Source organism: Callithrix jacchus, chromosome 4, assembly GCF_049354715.1.
Source record: "Callithrix jacchus isolate 240 chromosome 4, calJac240_pri, whole genome shotgun sequence".
NCBI lineage: Eukaryota > Metazoa > Chordata > Mammalia > Primates > Cebidae > Callithrix > Callithrix jacchus.
Genome location: NC_133505.1, coordinates 52,895,287 through 52,915,633, shown reverse-complemented (window position 1 = coordinate 52,915,633; position 20,347 = coordinate 52,895,287). Strand labels below are relative to the sequence as shown.

Here is a 20,347-nt window from a genome sequence, read left to right as displayed (position 1 = left end):
ATGTTTAAAAATACTTAACTACAGCCGGGTATGGTGGCTCACGCCTGTCACCTAGCACTTCGGGAGGCCAAGGTGGGCAGATCACGAGGTCAAGAGATTGAGACCATCCTGGCCAACATGGTGAAACCTCGGCTCTACTAAAAATATAAAAATTAGCTGGATGTGGTGGCACACACCTTGTAGTCCCAGCTACTCGGGAGGCTGAGGAAAGAGAATCGCTTGAACCCAGGAGGTTGCAGTGAGCCAAGATCACACCACCGTACTCCAGCCTGGCAACATAGAGAGACTCTGTCTCAAAAAAAAAAAATTAGCTACAAATTCGTTTTAAAAAAATAACAATAAACACTTATTAGGACCAGGAAAGGTAGTTTTTCTGTAAAGGATCAGACAGTAAATATTTTAGGCTTTGCAAGCTACATGGTCCCCATTGCAACTCTACTGTTGTAAATGCAGCCATAGATAATACATAAATGAGTATGGGCATGGGACAGTTTGCTTCAAAAACCAGCCTCAAAAGGATTCAGCTGATCTGTAAGTAAATTAACTATGAATAAAGTCTAATATAATTCAAAGGAGGAAAACAAGGGCCATCAATGCAACATTCACAATGTGTACCATCCTTTCCGGGTACTAGACTGCAAAGAACTAGAAAATGACCAAGAACCAGGATAAAAATCAGTAAATAGAAACAGATCAAGAAATGACAGATCATGGATCTGGCAGATAAAGATGTTAAAAAATCCGTTATAGACTGCTGTATTTGCTTAAGGATGTAAAGGAAAATGTGAACATAATGAGGAAAGAAATGATGTAAAAACAGAACAAAGTTGAACTGCTAAAGAAGAAAAATGCAATATCTGAAATGAAAACTTCACTGGAATGGATTAATGACAAATTAGACATGGCAGAAAAAAAATTAGTATAGTTAAAAAACTTCAAAATTTATATACACACAAAAAAATAACAGAATCTCAGTGACCTATGGAATGTCAAGCAGTGTAAAAAACATGCCTACCACAACCCAACCATGTAATACCCAAAAAAACTCACTTTATATAGATACAGTGAGGTTAAAAGGATGAAGGAAAAATAATCATGCAAACACTGTAACTGGAGTAACATGAATGTCAGAAAAAGTAAGTTTCAGGGCAAATAATGCTGCCAAATGCAAAGAAGGGCATTTCCTAATGATAAATGGGTCAAGTCATCAAGACACAATAATCCTAAATGTGCAGTAACAAAGCTTCTAAACAGATGAAGCAAAACTGACAGAGGCTGGGCATGGTTGCTCATCCCTGTAATCCCAGCACTATGGGAGGCCAAGATGAGAGGATCGCTTGAGCCCAGAAGTTCAACACCAGCCTAGGCAACATGGTCAGACCCATCTCTAAAAAAATATTTAAATAGCCAGGCTTGTTGGTACATGCCTGTGGTCCCAGCTACTCAGGAGGCTGAGGTGGGAAAATTACTTGAGCCCAGGAAGTTGAGGCTGCAGTGAGCCGTCTGTGCCACTGCACTCCAGCCCAGGGGTACAAAGGAAGATTCTATCTAAAAACAAAACAAAACAAAACAAAACAAAAACAAACAAAAAACAGAAAAAACCTGACAACTGAGATATGCAAACCCACAATTATAGTTGGTAATTTCAACATACCCCTCAGTAATTTGTAGAACAAGTGGAGGAAAAAAGTAATTAAGAATATGAAAGAGAAACTCTATTGATCAATTTGACCTACTTGGTATTTGTAGAACATTATATCCTGCGGAATACACACTATTTTCAAGTGAATGACATTCACCTGATCAAGCATGACAACTCAGTGCCTGAAATCTCAACACTTGAGAAGTCTAGGTGGGAGGGACTGCTTGAGCCCAGAAATTCAAGACCAGTTCGGGCAACACAGTGAGACTGTTTCTACAAAAAATAAAAAATTAGCTGGGTGGTGGTGCACACCTGTGATCTCGCGTTCAGCAAGACAGACCATCTGCAGGCCCATAAAACAAGTTTCAATAAATTTAAAAGGACTGAAATAATCCAGGGTATGTTCTTAAACCACAATAGAATTGGAAACCAATTACAAAAAAAAAAACCTCAGTGTTGTGCAGTAGAAATAGAATGCAAGCCACATATGTCATTTAAATTTTTCTACTAGCCACAAGAGTAAAAAGAAACAGGTGAACTTAATTTCAATAATATATTTTATTTAACCCAACATATCCAGAATACAGCTGACACTTAAACAATGAGGGGGGTTAGAGGCACTGGACCCCCATGCAGTCAAAATCTGAGTATAACTTTTGACTACTCCAAAACTTAATTAATATCCTACTGTTGGCTGGAAGTCTTACCCATACATAAACACTGGCTTAACCCATATTTTGTCTCGCGATGTAGTTCAGGCTGGCCTCAAACTCCTGGCCTCCAGTGATTCTCTTACTACAGCCTCCCAAAGCGCTTGGATTACAGGTATCAGCCACCACACCTGGCCAGAAAATGTTATTTTAAAAATTGTTAAAGAAGATAAAACATATTTAGAATTAGTTAAGTGAAGTGGATCATTATTAAGGTCTTCATCTGCATCATCTTCACACTGAGTGGGCTGAGGAAGTGGAGGAGGAGGGACTGGTCTTGCTGTATTAGGGGTGGCAGAGGGAAAAGAGAATCCTGTGTAATTAAACTCACACAGTTCAAACCCATGTTGTTCAAGGGTCAACCATACTCTCATTTCAACATGTAAGCAATATAAAAAATTGAGCTCTATTACATTTACTTTCGTATTGTCTTCAAAATCCAGTATTTTACACTTAGTAGCATACCTCAAATTTTGCAACAGCAATGTTTCAGGCATTCAACAACCACATGTGGCTAGTGGCCCCCATACAGGACAGCACAGCTCTACATGGTAGGCTAACAAGTCTGTTATAACTGCTAATTTTAATATGCATATACTAAGTTATTGTCTTTTTTTTTCAAAGAAAAAAATCTTGAGACAGAACAAAGCTTTTGAAATATTTAAGCCTATCTTTAAAATTGCAATCTATTATTAATCATTGAGATTACTAAGCTGTCGTCAATGTTATGGTGAACGACAGCATGCATGACAAAGTCCCCATGAAGTTACAGCAGAGCTGAAAACTCATATCACCGAGTGACATCATAGCTGTCATAAAGTATAACATAATTATTTACTTTTTAACAAATTTAGTGTAGCCTAAGTGCACAGTGTTTGTCAGTAATGTCCTAGCCCTCACAATCACTCACCACTCATTCTCTGACTCACCCAGAGCAACTCCCAGCCCTGCAAGCTCCATTCATGGTAAATGCCCTGCACAGGTGCACCATTTTATCTTTTACACCATATTTTTACTATACATTTTCTGTGTTTGGTATACAAATAATTATCATATTACACTTATCTATAGTATTCAGTAATGTGCTGTACAGGTTTGTAGCCTAGGTGTGCGGCAGGCTATATCATCTAGGTTTGTGTAAGTACACTCTAAGATGCTCACACAAGGACAGAACCACCTACCAACACATTTCTCAGAAGGTATCCTCCCCATCAAGTGATGAGTAACTGTACTGTTTGTTCTGATCTGATAACAGTGCTGGCTAATGAGCTGGTAGAATACACAGCCTGGATACACAGGACAAAGAAATGATTCGCCTCCTGGGCAAGATGGAGTGAGATCATGAGAGATTTCATCACACTACTCAGAACTGTGTGTAATTTAAAAAGCACGAATTACTTCTTTCTGGAATTTTCAATTTAATATTTTTGGGCCATGGTGACTACAGATTATAAATCTGAGAAAGTGAAACCTCAATGGGGGACTACTGTAGAATTGCCTGAACTCCCCTCCTTGGCCTTATCTCTGACAGCAAAGGTGCAAAGAAGGAGATCCAAAGAAATAATGCAGGACTGCAGGAAGGATGGGGAACTAAGGAAACGCTTTCAACAAATATTCCAAGCCCAAGAGGCCAAGCAGAGGTGAAAAACTTGGAACCAAACTCAAAGACTGGCCACCAGGGAACACCAGATGAAATAAACAGCCTTAAATAATGAAATAGGATGCATACCCTGGAGATCCCCCAAAGACATATCTAAATCATCCCCTGACCACAATGTAAAAGAGCCGCTAACAGAATTAAAATTGGTTCAAACCACTGCTTCATTCTTTACTCGGAAGTCCAGAAAACTACAGGCTTGAGTGTGATTTTGAAAAACAACGGTTATTGTGCCAGCTCCAAATTCACCCTTTTGCCCTGCTTTGTGGTACAGGAATCGTAATGTATACATGTTTCCACTTTGCCAGTAGATTCAGTATCACAGCCACTGAGGGACACAAGTGGAAGGGGCTTCATTTCTCCTGGTTCTGGGCGTTTCCTTCTTACTCCTACTGTGTCACTGTCAGAATGCAGCTTCCTTGCCAAGGGGCACTTCTCTCTGCTGGGGAGGTGTGTGAGACCCAGTGGTGCAGGTGCTCTGGAGTTTTGCTAGTGCCCCAGAGGCAGCTTTCCTCCAGGTATCACCAGCGCTCCCAGCAAGTGACGTCCTAGTGAGGTTCCCTGGCATCCTGCCTGCCACCCCAGACTGGCACCTCAGCAAATTTCTCCAACCACACTCTTCAGTGAAATGTGAATCTCAGCCTTCAAGGAGGGAGAAAGGGCTCTTTCAAGTCCTTCTTCAGTTACTCTGTCTATAGGTAGCAGCTGCTCCCTACATCTGCCATTCCTGTCTTATTTAGAGATGTCTTTGTCCCTCTTAGTCGTTAACTCCCTACTACAAGTCAGTAATCTTCATATTGAGTCTTCCTTGTTCAAATCACTGGTTTGCTTTCTTTCTCCTGAACAGATTCTACACCCTGAATGATACCATTATTGGTAAGATGTAAAAGACTATGTATATTTTCTAAATCGCTAAGATAATTAAAACCAAGAAATTACAGTCCATTTTAGGGACATCAGTGAGAAAGTATAAGACGTGATTACAGAAGATTAAAGTCATTAATTAGCATAAAAAATGAAACAGACCCAATAAAAAGGCAAAGGCTCTCCAAATGGTTTGAAATACAAAATCCAACAAGATACACTGTTTAAGAGACAACTAAAAATTATATATGAAAGTTGAAAATAAAAGGACAATTTATCATGCAAATATAAGCAAAGAAAGAAGAGAAATTCTAATAACAAAGAAAGTAAAATTCCGGGCAAAAAGCATAAACTCAACAAAAAGGATAGCTTTAGGCCATGAAGTATCCCTTATGAATTGTATGTATGTAACAGACACAAGTATTTATATACTAAATAACAGTATCAAAATACACAAAGCAAAAGCTCTAGAGAAACATATGAAATTGAGGGAAATAACTATGAGATTTTAAGAAAACACTATTATTCGTATAATAACAAGAACATTAAATTTGAATAATTGGTTGAATAAATACACATTTACCTCTGTCCTAAACAAACTAAATAAATCTTCATTTATAACATCCATAGAACACTTTTTAAAGCTGCCTGGCCCCCAAACCTCAATAAACAGAAACAACATAAACCACATTTTTTTTCCGACAAGGTAAAAATCCTACAACTAGCAAAAAAAAAAATTTTTTTAAGCCAACTATATGGAAATTTTGAAAGAATTATTGAACCAGGAGTTTAAAACACAACAATAAACTACTTAGAAAGCAAGACTACTACACATCAAAATGGCTGGGAAGTGAACATACTTGAACTTAAGAGATCGTTCAAAAGCCTTCAACACATTTATTTGCATACAAGCAAAAAATAGACATCAGCCTCAAAAAGTTGGTCAAAAAAAAATCTACAGAAAGCAAAATAAGTCTAATTGAGAAATTAACATATTTTAAAACAAAATCACAATCGATATGCAAATCAAAACACTAGTTTCCTGAACAGAAAATGTGTATCCTTAACAAGTCAAGTAAAAAGTGGTAGAATTAAGAGAAGGTAAATTTCTTAGAACTTAGAAATGGCAAAGTTAATAGAAAAGAGATTGCTGTTAGAATTCCCTGCTAACAACAGATGTTTAAATTTCAACAAAATAAAAATATTTCTTAAAACGTATACATTTCTTAAATTTACTAAATAATAAACATAAAAGGAAAAATATATTTTAAAACAAATTTTTTAAATTTAAAGTTGCTTAAATTTGAAAATAGGTAACATAATAGTCACAAAAGAAACTGACAGTTATAAAGAAATTATTTCCAGAAAGGCTGTGAACTCAAAAGTTCTACAAGTATAGACTTTCCACCTTTCATGAATAAATCATTCCAATATTATAATTGCCCAATGCACAGAAAAAGATATACAGTTATCCTATTTATTTTAGAGAGCTAGCAAAATCTCAGTGTCAAAATACAATAACCAGGCTGGGTGTGGTGGCTCACACCTGTAATCCCAGCACTTTGGGAGGCTGAGGCAGGCGGATCACCTGAGGTCAGGAACTCAAGACCAGCCTGGCCAACGCAGTGAAACCCCACCTCTACTAAAAATAAAAAATTAGTCAGGTCTGGTGGCAAATGACTGTAGTCCCAGCTACTCAGAAGGCTGAGGCAGAGAATCACTTGAACCCAGGAGGCAGAGGCTGCAGGGAGATCATACCACTGTGCTCCAGTTTGGGCAACAGAGCAAGACTCCATCTCAAAGAAAAAGAAAAAAAAAAAAACACAAAATAGCCCAAAAGACCAATCTCATTCATGTAAAAAAATGCAAATTTCCTAAATAAAAGATTAGTAAATCAAATTCAAATGCATTTCTAGGGAGGATGCATGGTTGGCTAACATTAACTCTGCGATCATTGTAGTGTAGTTTTTCTTTGATGTAGTTTATTAGACAGCATTATGTCCATAATATTTCAAAAAGGACTCTCCCTTGTGGGGGTTTCTTTCAGCTTTTTGTCACATTTTATTTCTGTCCCAAAGTTACTGAGACTTTAACATGCTTAACACAAGTTTCAACAATACGTTAATGAATGCCTGTGAGAGACCAACACCAAAGTCGATGTTAGTTTTATTATTATTACTTTTTAATAGAAACAGGGTCTATGTTACCCAGGCTAGTCTTGAACTCCTGAGCTAAAAGGATCCTCCCACCTCGGCCTCCCAAAGTACTAGGATTACAGGCATGAGCCACCACCCCTGGTCTCAATGTGAATGTTAAAATCATCACCAAAATGGCTGAGTGGTGCTGGTAAAGAATCTTGGGTTTTACAGGATACTAACAAAGGATAACTGCGTGTCTGTTCACCATCTCAAGTGGCACTGCTATGTAGCAAATGCATATGCAGTTTACAATGCACTGAGACTGCCGGTTTTGAAATTTTGTAATTCTTGGTGTTTTTATAGGCTATAAGTATGTGCATTACTTCAAATTTTGAGACCAAAGTAGCCTTTATTAATATTAAATTTTAAATCCATATAATTCAAGTCTACAAAAAATGCAAATGAACTGTAAATCCTTTTAAATTTCTTTAAAAAATTAATCTACCTGATTCCAGGACTGCAAAGATGATTTTATGTGGAAAATCTATTAATATACCTCATCAAAACATCAAATGAGAAAAATTATATGAATGTTTTAACAGATGCCCAAATGGCATGTTTTTGAAAGTTCCAGAGGCATTTCTAATTCAAACTCTTTAAAAACTAAGAGAGACACTATCTTTCAGATAAAGACTATCTAACTCCCAACGGCAAACTTAAAAGTAAAAACTATGAACATTCCCATTAAAATGAGAAAAAAACAAAAATATCTAACAACATTGTTATTTAACATTGTCCTAAACATTTCAGCTAACAGAACATGCAATAAAAAGGAAATAAAATTATCAGAAGAAACGTTATCATTATTCACAGATGATACGGAAGTATTTCCTAGAAAACCCAGAACTAAATGAAAAAAGTATTTGAATTAAGTGACTATATAACAGGAAAATATCAATCTATGGTCTGATAAGACTACTAAGTATATACCTATCATGTCTCTCCACATAACTCCCCTACTATTACCTGGACCCTAGTTAGAGTCACTATTATTTTTTGCCTGGATTACTGCATCAGGCTCCTAAATGGACTGGCTTCCCTATCTCCAGCCTGATGAGATATCACACAGTAAAGAGATAGTGATGTTTCTAAAACCAGATCTTATGTCATTCCTTTGCTTAGATCGTCTCATAGATTCTTGCCATATTTAAAGATCCAAATTCCTTATTATAGCCTTATTTATGTGGCTGTATACAGCCAGACCTTATATACAGAAAAGCCACATTGTCCTTTTTGTTCCTCAAACACACAAAAGAGGCTTTTTGCTTGCTATTCACTCTGCCTGGGATGTTCTTTCCTTGAATCTCACAAGGATGGCCCCTTCTAAAATGTCAATCACATGTTATCTTAAATGTTACTTCTTTAAGAGGTCTCTTTGGCTGTGCGGCTTATAGTGATATGGTACAGTATAGTGTGGTGGTACAATGGTGAGCATAGCTGTCTTCCAAGAGGTCTCTTTGATCATCCAATCTAAAATAGCCATTCGTTCACTATCTCAATCACTCTAATTTCCTCCATAAAATCTAAAACTCATGATCTGATACTTTCCCTGTACATATTTAGTATCTCCTCCCCACTAATGTCACCTCCATGAGAGCACGAACTCTTAGTAATTGCTTATCTCCAACACTTAAGTAAGTGTCTGACACACTGGATTTTAATTGTCTGTCATTCTTAAAAAACTATAAGCTCTACTAAACAGGAACCAGGCCTATTTTATTCTTTGTTCTCACTTGAAGACTCTGGCACAAGGTATACATTCAGTATCTGATGGATGGATGGATGGATGGATGGATGGATCGATGGATGGATGAATGAATAAATGAATGAATGAATGAATGAATCCCTCCCTTCCCTTCCTACAGTCCCTAGTATTCTAAGACTGGGCAAATGTTTTTGGTGATCTCAACACATTGCTGGCCTATAATGAGCTTGTGAATGAACTAATACTGAACACTAAATCAATTTATATGAATTATTATAAAATGAAATCTCTCCACCTCTATCCATTTCTCAAATTCTACACTGATGTAACTGACTTCTTACACTAAACATAGAGCTTTAAGTCTGATGGTCTTGTTGAAATTAACTTTTAAAGTGCCTTTGTCAAAAAATACAAGAAAATAATAGGGCAAGAAAAGTTAAATATTTTAAGCCCTGACCCATAAATTATATAAGTAGCTGGCACAGAAGAGACCTTCTTTAAAATGATATTTTAAAAAAATTTTTTTGAGGTACTAAAAAGTTAATCTATCTTGTCAGTGTATACAGAAATGACCATTCTTTGCCGAAACTAACAAAGCCACAAAGAACTGCCTCTTAGTTTTTAAGATACTGGATCACCATTTTGATTACCCAAGAGTTACTCATTAAATATGACACAGAGTACAGAGCTGCTGGTTTGTGGGCACTCTTAAGTATCTAATTACTTCAAACAAAAGGCTACATTCTCAATTTTTTATATTTTGTTTTTATTCAAGTTACTCATAGGCAGCACTTTAAAATTAGGCTTTTTAAATTAAAGGCCAAAACTAAAAAAGTTTGCAAATATGACATTGCTAAAAGAATGATAGCCTTAATAATTTAAATCCCAAAATGTCCGTCCTGTGGAGTTAGGGTCTTTATACACAGAATGTGTAAGATTGATATCATTTAAAATAAACAACTGAAAAACCACAGATGGTGGGTTAATTTGTCAATGAAGATAAACATCAGTTTCAGCCTTCTAGGGTATGAAAACCGGCAATTAATTCGTTCTGTGGCAGAATAATAAACTGTACTTCAGAATTTTGACTTTAACGTCTCTTTCTCCAGCAGCAGATCAGCGTATCTATGCTGAAGTTCCTTTTCTCTTTCTTGTTGTCGCTGAACATCTTCTTTTAGACACTTAAAGAAACAAAAACATTAATTATTTTAGATATAACTATCTAAAATCTACAGTACTCTACTATCTTAAAAACCAGCTGAGTTAAATCATGATTCTTAAGAGGTAAATATTTCTCAAAGAGAAACAAACATATCAAATACTTTTGCTATAAAAGCAGTATTACAGCCTTTCTTTGATTTGGTCATATGCTTGCTATCTTGTAAAACCCTGCTGCTACTTCAAATAAACAAACCACTACTGTCTTATCAATACCCACAAATGAACCTCAAGAAGCCCTGACTGCCCTTTAGCTGGACAGGAGCTATTATGCACATCTGGCAGATAACTGAATCCAAACCTGGTCAAAGAAATGTGATGGTTTGGAAGGACTAGCTATGTTCCCAGAAACCTAGGTTACAAAACAAAAAGATAACTGGTTTAGTTTCCCCTCACAGAACTACATGAATGGGTTGCAATTACATTTCAAGGGGACAAATTACAAGGGCTAAGTATTCCATTTCACAATGTATCTATATACAAAACAGAAGATGAGTAAGGGAAGGCTTTTGTATCTACAACTTGCCTGGTCTATCCATCTACACAGAGGCAATTCTAGATTAGAAAGTCAAATACTTTAGGCTCTCATTATTAAAAGCCTGACAGTACCAACTTCAGAGACAGCCAGCACAGCAGAAGTAAAAAGAGGACAGCTCTGATAATTCTTTGCAGCACTCTTTTTAAGCAACGCTTCAATATATCACATTACCTCTAGCCTCCGGGGAATAGCAGAATCTTCATGTTTCTTGAGTTCTTCAAAAGTGCGTAACTCCAAGTGAGCCTGTTCAATTTGATCCCATAAGTCATTCAACTGTTTCATGAGCCCCATAGCACGAGACTGGTAACCCCCAAGCAAAATTTTCATCTTCTTTTCCATCTTTGCAGCTCTCTTGGCTTCTGTCGTCATGTGACCCCTGTTTATCTGGAGAGCAGGGGAAGATCTCAGCATACATGAGAAAAGCAGGCTATTAAATAACAGGGCTAAAAAGGTACCATTTGTTCATGTATGTGCCCCAAAGCAAAAATATACTGGAACTTTTTATAGCTCAATTACTGTAACAAAATATCAAGCTTAAGCAGGATTTATCTTGCACCTAAAGGGTTTTATAGGTGAGTCCCAAATGATCTATAATCTGTTCATAATAATTTGACCCATAATTGAAGCACAAAGCGGGTTTGAATGTCATAGTATAGGGAAAACTAATGTCTACTTTCTGAAAATGACTTCTGCTATCATTCAACATTATTCATTCTGAGACTAGCGGCAAGCCATCCTCATCATCTGTATCTAAAATATCTACTTCTGGGAGTCTGTTCACACATCAAGCACCCCAACTTTTACAGTTTCCACCCAAGGGCCTGCATCCTAAATCTCCTGGCTCTGGGAGCTGAGGGATCTAGTGTCAAGTCTTCCAAGATCACTAGATCCCTAGAACAAAGAGATGCTTTTAATCAGGCACACAAGTACTTTCAGGAACTACAACCTTTGGGGGCAGTGCAAAGAAGGGGCTAAAATTGTGAAGCTCCACATTTCTCCCTGGAAGGAACTGATGGCACAGTCTTGCAGTGGATACTCGACAACCTGGCTTTGAACTTGCATTGGGGAGTTAATGGGACAGTGCAAAAGTAGCCTCTGGAGGCCTAAGCAGCAGCTGGACACTTTCTGAGCCTTTTCTCCTGGCTTGCCCCAGTAGTAACTCTAGGCCTACCAATTCCTCCTAGAAGGAGTTTGTCTGCACATCAAATGCCCCAATTTTCACAGCATCCATCCAAATGATTATATCCTAAATCTCCTAGATCTGGTAATGGAAGAGACTAGACATATGCAAGTCTCTGTAGATCAAAAAATAAGGAGGTGGTTTTAAATAGGTGTGCAAATACTTTCTAGGGCTACACTCCCTGGGAGCAGCGAAGAAAATAATCTGGAACATGCAGCTCTCATTTTCTCTCCAAAAAGGGTTTATAACTGCATACTCTTCCAGTGGCTACTTGACAGCCTGGCCTCTAACTTGCATCAGAGAGCTAATGGGGGAGACAAAAAGTAGCCGACAGGCAGCCTGAGCAGTAACTTGTCATATCCTGAGCCTTTCCTCCAGTGCATCCCACTGATGATTTCAGGCCTACCCCTTCTTCCTAAAAGGAGTCTGTCCACAGACTGAGTGCTATACTTTTATAGCAACACACACACAAGGGACTATACCCTTCACAACCTAAGCTATGGAAAGTGACAGGGTTTTGCATTCTGGAATCTCCCTAAACTGCAGAAAACAAAGAGGTAGACACAGAACGAGCCCACTTCCAGCCGGTATCTCCCCAGGATCATAGTGTGCAGCCACAAGCCAAGCATAGGCATTTGCCATAGAGATGGCTTACTGTAGAGAGGGTGGAAGAATCAGGCACTTGACTTCAACATGAGGACAGAAGGAACTGGGACACATATCCAGTACCTCAACCTTCCCAGCTACATCTAAGCATCTGGCTTCTACCTTACTAATCACAGGGTACTGACAGAATATGGCAACAAAAATAGACACAGCAGTCTGAACAAATACAAAGATTTAAAAGGTATCTTAAAATCTCTACCTAGATGGATTGGTGACATCCTTCTTCTACACAAGGCCAATCTGAGAAGACTAAGACAGGCAGTTATCCCATGTAATGCACAGAAACCAACAGAGTCAAGAACAATGAACAGAAATATATATTCAAAAAAAAAGGAACAAAATAAATCAACAGAAACCAAACCAAATGAACTGGAGATGTATGATTCACCACCTAACAGGAAATTCCAAATAATGGTCACAAAGATGCTCACCAAGGTCGAGAAAGCAATGCAAGAACAAACTGAGAACTTCTACAAAGAGACAGAAAGTATTAAAAGTACCAATGAGAAAACATCAATCTGAAAAATACTAAAACTAAACTGAACAACTCAATATAGGGGGTCCGACAGCAGACTAGATCAAGCAGATCAAAGAATCAGTAAACTAAAAGATAGGTTACTGGAAATCATCTAATCTCAGGGGCAAAAAGAAAAAATAATGAAAGAGAGTAAAGATAATGTAAGAGACTTATGGGACACCATCATGGAGAACAACTTACGCATTATCAGGGCCAGAAGGAGAAAATAAGTAACATATTCAAAGAAATAATGGCAGAAAACTTCCCAAGCTTGGGGAAGGAAATGAAAAGCCAGATCCAGGAAGCCCAAAAGAAACCAAATAAGATCAATTCAAAGAGACCCACCAAGACACATCACAATTAAAGTGTCAAAAACTAATGGCAGAGTGTTGAAAACCGCAAGGAAAAACCATACCACCATGTATAAAGGAACCTCTGTAAGACTACCAGAAAATTTCTCAGCAGAAACTTTTCAGGCCAGAAGGGAGTGGGATGATACATTTAAAACTCAAAAGAAAGAAAAGGAAGAGCTGGGCACGGTGGCTCACACCTGTAATCCCAGCACTTTGGGAGGCTGAGATTTATAGGGCAGATCACGAGGTCAGGAATTCAAGACCAGCCTGACCAACATGGTGAAACCCTATCTCTACTAAAAATACAAAAAAAATTAGCCAGACATGTGGCACGCACCTGTAATCCCAGCTACTCAGGAGGCTGAGGCAGGAGAATCACTTGTACCTGGGAGGCGGAGGCTGCAGTGAGCTGAGATCATGCCACTGCACTCTAGCCTGGGCAACGGAGTGAGACCCCATCTCAAAAAAAAAAAAAAAAAGAATGAAAAAACAAAAGAAAAAGAAAAGAAAGAGAAACTGTCAACCAAGAATACTATATCCAGCAATCCTGTATTTCAAAACCAATGGATGATAAGGACTTTCTCAGGCAATCAGAAGCTGACTTTATCACCACTAGACCTGCCTGATAGGACATGCTAAAAGGAGTTCTTAAGCTGAAAGAAAATACTAATTAGTAAATGAAAATACATTAAAGCATAAAACTCACTGGTAAAGGTATGTACATTGTCATATCCAAAACATTCTAATACTCTAATGGAAGTGAGTAAATCAATTATATCTCTAATGTAAAGGTTAAAAGGCAAAACTATTAATAACTAAAATACAACAATTTATTAAGGGAATAAAAATTATATAAAAATTTTAAGTATAACATCAGAAACATATGGAAGAAAGGGGTGTAAAGTGTATAGTTTATGTATGCAATCAAAATTAAGTTATCAACTTAAAATACCCTGTTAAATAAACTTTTATGTAAGCTTCAAGCTAACCACAAAGCATACCACTACAGAAAGCCATTAAGCGCCACCCCCCACACACACATACACATACACAGCACAAGCAAGAGAAGAAGAACAGAACAAAGAATCTAAAAACAGAAAACAATTTACACTGGTTAAGTCCTCACCTATCAATAATTACTCTGTAAATGGATTACATCCCCAATCAAAAGGTACAGAGTGACTATTAATAAAAAGAACAAGACCTTTTTAATCAATAAAAAGAACAAGACCTCCCAAAGTGCTGAGATTACAGGTGTGAGCCACCATGCCGTAGCCTAAATAAGGGGCCAATACCCAAAATATACCAAAAAAAAAAAACCCTCAAACTACTCAATAAAAACCAAATAACCCTATTTTTAAAATGGGCAAAGGACCTGAATAGACATTTCTCAAAAGAAAACATACAAGTGGTCAACAGATATATGAAAAAAATGCTTAACGTCTCTTATTACAGAAACACAAATCAAAACTACAAAGAAGTATTACCTCACACCTGTTAGACTGGTTATTATTTTTAAAAATGAAAAATAGTATGTGTTGGCAAGGTATGTGGAGAAAAGGGAACCCCTGTTCACTGTTGGTGGTATTGTAAGTTAGAACAGCCATTTTGGAAAACAGTACGGAGGTTCCTCAAAAAATTAAAAACAGAATTATCATTCAATCCAGCCATTCAATTTCTGGGTATACCTATCCAAAGGAATTGAAATCAGGATGTCAAAGAGATGTCTGCACTTTCATGCTCATTACACCATTATCCACAACAGCCAAGATAGGGATTTTTAAAATACGGTATACACATACAATGGAATACTATTCAGTCTTTAAAAACAGGAAATCCTGTCTTTGCAACAACAGATGGACATAGAGGACATTCTGCTAACTACAATAAGCCAGGCACAGAAAGCCAAATACTATATGATGTAACTTGTATGTGGAATCTAAGAATGTTAATCTCACAGAAGTAGGCAGTACAATGGTGGCTACCAGAGGATAATGGGGTAAGTGGTAGATAGGGAAAGAGGAGATGTTGGTCAAAGGTATAAAGTTTCTGTTAGACAGGAAAAAGAGGTTCTGGTGGTCTATTACACAGCATGGTAATCACAGAATAATGTTTATTTCAAAACAGCCAGAAGAAGGGATTTTAGGCCAGGCATGGTGACTCACAAGTGTAATCCCAACACTTTGGGAGGCTAAGGTGCGTGGATCACTTGAAATTAGGAGTTCACAACCAGTCTTGCCAAATGGTGAAACTCCATCTCTACTAAAAATATAAAAATTAGCCAGGCAAGGTAACATCTGCCTGTAGTCCCATCTACTCCAGAGGCTGAGATGGGAGAATCGCTTGAACCCAGGTGGCAGAGGTTCTATTGAACTTAGATCACACAACTGAACTCCAGCCTGGGAAATGGAGCAAGATTCTGTCTCAAGGGGAAAAAAAAATGGATTTTAAATGTTCTCTCCACAAAGAAATGGCATGTATTTGAGGTGACGTATATGCAAATTAGCTGATTGAATTATTTCACATCTGTGCATGGAAAAAAAAAAATCACATTTTACTCCATAAATATATCCAATTATTATTTGTCAATTAAAATAGAACTTTAAAAAATATGGCCAGGTGCAGTGGATCATGCCTGTAATCCCAGCACTCTGGGAGGCCAAGGCGGGTGGATTACCTGAGGTCAGGAGTTCAAGACCAGCCTGGCTAATGTGGCAAAACCCCATCTCTACTAAAAATACAAAATTTAGCCAGGCATAGGTGGCGTACACCTGTAGTCCCAGCTACTAGGGAGGCTGAGACAGGAGAGTCACTTAAACCCAGGAGGCAGAGGTTGTAGTGAGCCAAGATCAGGCCACTGCACTCCAGCCTGAGCAAAACAGCAAGATTCAGTTACCAAAAAAAAAGTATTATACATCTTCTGTATTATACATATAATATACTTTTAATAGCTAGAATATACCATAGTTATAATCAAAGCATAACTCCCTGAAATTACAAAATGAGCATATTATTTTTATAATGTTATAATCCTAAATTTGGCATAAAACTCAGAGGGCACAAATATAAACATTACATAAAGCAACAAAATATTTTTTAAATTTTAAAGACTTAAAACATACCGTAAAGTCAAGATAATTTCCCTACTGAATATGCATACTGAGTACAGGCAGGCTGCCTTCTCTGATTATTCTAAAATTATAGGAAAATCATTTTAAAATGTATAAACTCAAAAACAGGAGAGTAACAGTTAACAGAAGATTTAAACAAAACTCTGGATACAGGAGGGGCAATAAACTGATACAATAGGGCAGACAAAGTCTGAGCTTAGAGAGTCAAACAAGAGGCAGAGCAGGTATGAAATGGAGAATTCCATTGGCATCATATTGTATCCATGTACATATTCTACACCAGTGGTTCCCAACCTTTTTGGTACCAGGGACCGGTTTCATGGAAGACCATTTTTCCAAGGACCAGGGCGGGGAGTAGGGGTGGTTTTCAGATGATTCAAGTGCATTACATTTATTGTGCTCCTTATTTCTATTATTATTACAATGTAATATATAATAATTATATAGCCTGCCATAATGCAAAATCATTGGGAACCCTGAGCTTTTTTTCCGGCAACTAGACAGTCCCTTCTGGGGGTGATGGGAGATAGTGACAGATCATTAGGCATTAGATTCTCATAAGGAGCATGCAACCTAGATCCCTCACCTGTGCAGTTCTCAACAGGGTTCATGCTCATATGAGACTCTAATGCCACTGCTAATCTGACAGAAGGGGGAGCTCAGGCAGCAATACAAGTGATGGGGAGTATTGTAAATACGAAGCTTCACTGGCCTGCCTGTGCCTCACCTCCTTCCTACTGTGCAGCCTGGTTCCTAACAGGTCATAGACTGGTACCCGTCCACGGCCAGGGGTTTAGGAACCCTGTTCTACATCCCCATGATATAATCATTTCACATTTTAAAATGATCTGCAAATGCTTGTGCAACATGACAATACTTACACTTGTGAGGTCAAAGCTTTAGGAATAATTAGTAAATCTGTATTCATTTTCTTTATGTCTGTCTATTCCCTGCTTCCTCCCTTCTCCCCCACGCCTTTTCCTGTCTCTCTCTCCATTCTTCTCTCTCAAACTAATTCCATCAAGTGATTCCATTAGCAGCTAAAAGTAGGTAGTTTCAGAATAATGTGTACCCAAATGATATTCTGTACTTCAAAATAATGTAACTAAGAGCAAACTGTAGAGAGAGAGAGTGCTATGTAAATACTTAGAAATGTCGTGGGGGGGGGGAGGGCAAATAAGCAGATATGGTACCATGGTGAAAATACTGTCAAATGTAAAATTCTGATATGAAAACTGAACCTAGGATGTTTTCTAAACGTTTACACACAAAACAATATAATCGTATTTGTAGAGTTTTAAAACAAGTATGTAGGTTCCCACGATAAGAACTCCGAAATACCCACTTCAATGCATAACATCTGATTTAAAAAAAAGTTCAACCTCAATGCTTTATGATTATATGTAAGAATGTAAAAAAAGTAGTGTCGCTCAAAACTTAAATACAGTATTTCTACTGGAAAGTAGTACTAGTTCATATCTATACATCTCCAGGTTAGTTTATTAAAAGTCAAAGTCAAATAAGCCCATGGAAGGTGGAGGCAGGGGAGTAACACTGCATGCATGTGCCTTACAAACATGAGATGGACCCAAAATTAATTTAAATGAAGCTCCTTTAAAACCATGCATTTCTTCAGATTTTTATAAAAGTTAAGCTTTTATTCCTCTGCAATTTACTTGAATAAATTCATGAAAACTGATGTCCTTTAATAAATGAACCTCTGATAAATCAAACCAACTTCCATGACAATGATTATATGTCTCCTAAGAGTCAGGATATACTGGCTAAGGGCAGGCAGCACAGTATGGTGGGTAAGAGTGAGTCACTCCTACAACTCAGCACTGCCGCCCAGCTGTTTTGACCTGATGAAAGTTATTTAACCTGTGTGTCTCCATTTCTTTATCAGTAAAATGGCAGTCATTGCTACAAGTTGTTATGAAGTTTAAATAAGATGATAGATGCAAAAAGCCTCAGCTGCCCAGTGCGTGGCACGGAATAAGCATTCCACAAATGTCAGGTCTGATTACTATTATTTTCCAGATATTAAGAGTTCAAACATTTTGCTCTTTTCCCTAATATTAAGAGAGTAAAAGAATGAGGCTTTAAAAAGCTTCATTAAAATTCCACCTTCAATCAAAGTCTAGGTGGACCCTTTCCTGGAAATACAACAAGGAAAACCAGCTGGTCCTTCTTTAAGTGAGGAGTTTGCCGCTGGTGGACCATGAGACCAAATAACACACACTGGACCTCTGTCCTACAGTGTAAAAATAGTATCAGAACATGGACTCGTGGTGCTTCCTAACTCTATGGGAAGATCTGCAAATGAGGTGAAGGAAGTATCTTAAGTATTTGATCCAGCAGTTCCATTCCTAGTATTTCCCAAGAGAAATGAAAACATGTCCACATGAAAACCTATACACGAATGTTTATAGCAACATTATTCATAATAGGCAAAACGTAGAAGCAACCCAAATATCCACCAACTGATACATGGATAAACAAACTGTGGTATTATCCACACAATGGAATAGTACTAAGCCATAAAAAGAAATACTAATATATGCTACCACATGGACGACGTTTGAAAACATTATGTTAAATGAAAGAAGCCCATCACAAAAGACAACATATTATATGATACCACTTATGTGAAATGTCCAAAATAGGTAAATCTATAGATACAAAAAGTAGATTAATTGTTGACTAGGGGTAGGCAGGTTGCGGGAAATGGGGAGTAACTGCTGATACAGAATCTCTTTCTGGCGTGATCAGTGTTCTAATAATGGCTGCACAACCATGTAAGTTTACTAAAAGCCACTGAACCATACACTTTAAATGGTCTGAACTTTATGGTATGTAATTTATATCTCAGTAAGACTATTAAAAAAATAAGATCTACTGCAGGGCACAGTGACTCACGCCTGTAATCCTAGCACTTTGAGAAACCAAGGTGGGCAGATCACAAAGTCAAGAGATCGAGACCATCCTGGCCAAAATGGTGAAACCCCATTTCTACTAAAAATACAAAAATTAACTGGACATGGTGGTGTGCACTTGTAGTCCCAGCTACTCAGGAGGCTAAGGCAGGAGAATCGCTTGAACCCAGAAGGCAGAGGTTGCAGTGAGCTGAGATTGTGCCATTGCACTCCAGATTGGCAAAAAAAAAAAAAAAAAAAAAAAAAAAAAAGGTATACTAGTAGTAGAAATATTACCTCCATAGGAGAAAATAAAATATCTCCATGTTCAATTCTTCTGGATACAAAATGCAAAAATTTTCCCCCAGAAATCAAGAGTCCCTTCTGAGTATAAGTTCTAGAAAGGTGGTAGCAGGATGGAATTAGATTAAAAAAAAAAAAAAAGACAAAACTTCTACTACATAAATTTTACAACACCATCAAAGAGAGAAGACAATAATTTGTACACACTCACTTCCACTTCAAATATTTCTGGAGTATGTCTTTTTAAGCCAGTGGTTTTCAACCACAACTAAACTTCAGAATTACCAGTGGAGTTTTTAAAATCTACCAGCCCCAGTGCCCTAACCTCAGAGACTCTGATTTAAATGGACTCAGATCTTTGTGTTCTTAAAAGCTCCCATGATTCTTAACAGGCAATTAGGATGACAAACTCTGGTTTAGCCAGAGTCATTACAGAGCTAGATATCAGTTGTTTTCTCAACTATATCTACCAAAAAGTCCTCATTCCCAGTAAGATATGAACAACTAAATCCATCAAATTATATTCAAGTTCCTTATTCTATAATTTAGCATGTTCAGCCAGGCAACAGTGGCTCGCACCTGTGATTCTAGCACTCTGGGAGACCAAAGCAGGTGGATCACTTGAGCCCAGGAGTTTGAGACCAACCTGGGCAACACAGTGAAACACCACCTCTCAAAAAAATACAAAAATTAGCCAGACATAGTGGTGCATGCTTGTGGTTCCAGCTACTTGGAAAGCTGAGGCAGGAA

General features: G+C 37.7%; 1 protein-coding gene across 1 annotated transcript in view; it reads right to left on the bottom strand.

Moving 5' to 3' along the window:
* Positions 1-2,181: 2,181 nt before the first annotated feature.
* Positions 2,182-20,347, bottom strand: part of CDC5L (cell division cycle 5 like) — a 66,377-nt gene continuing 48,211 nt past the window's right edge. Inside the window, exons 15-16 of the mRNA XM_002746594.7 lie at positions 10,704-10,916; positions 2,182-9,957 (exon numbers count right to left, since the gene is read on the bottom strand). Of these exons, the coding sequence (XP_002746640.1) occupies positions 9,853-9,957; positions 10,704-10,916 (318 nt within the window). The 3' untranslated portion in view covers positions 2,182-9,852. The remainder of the gene's footprint in view (positions 9,958-10,703; positions 10,917-20,347) is intronic.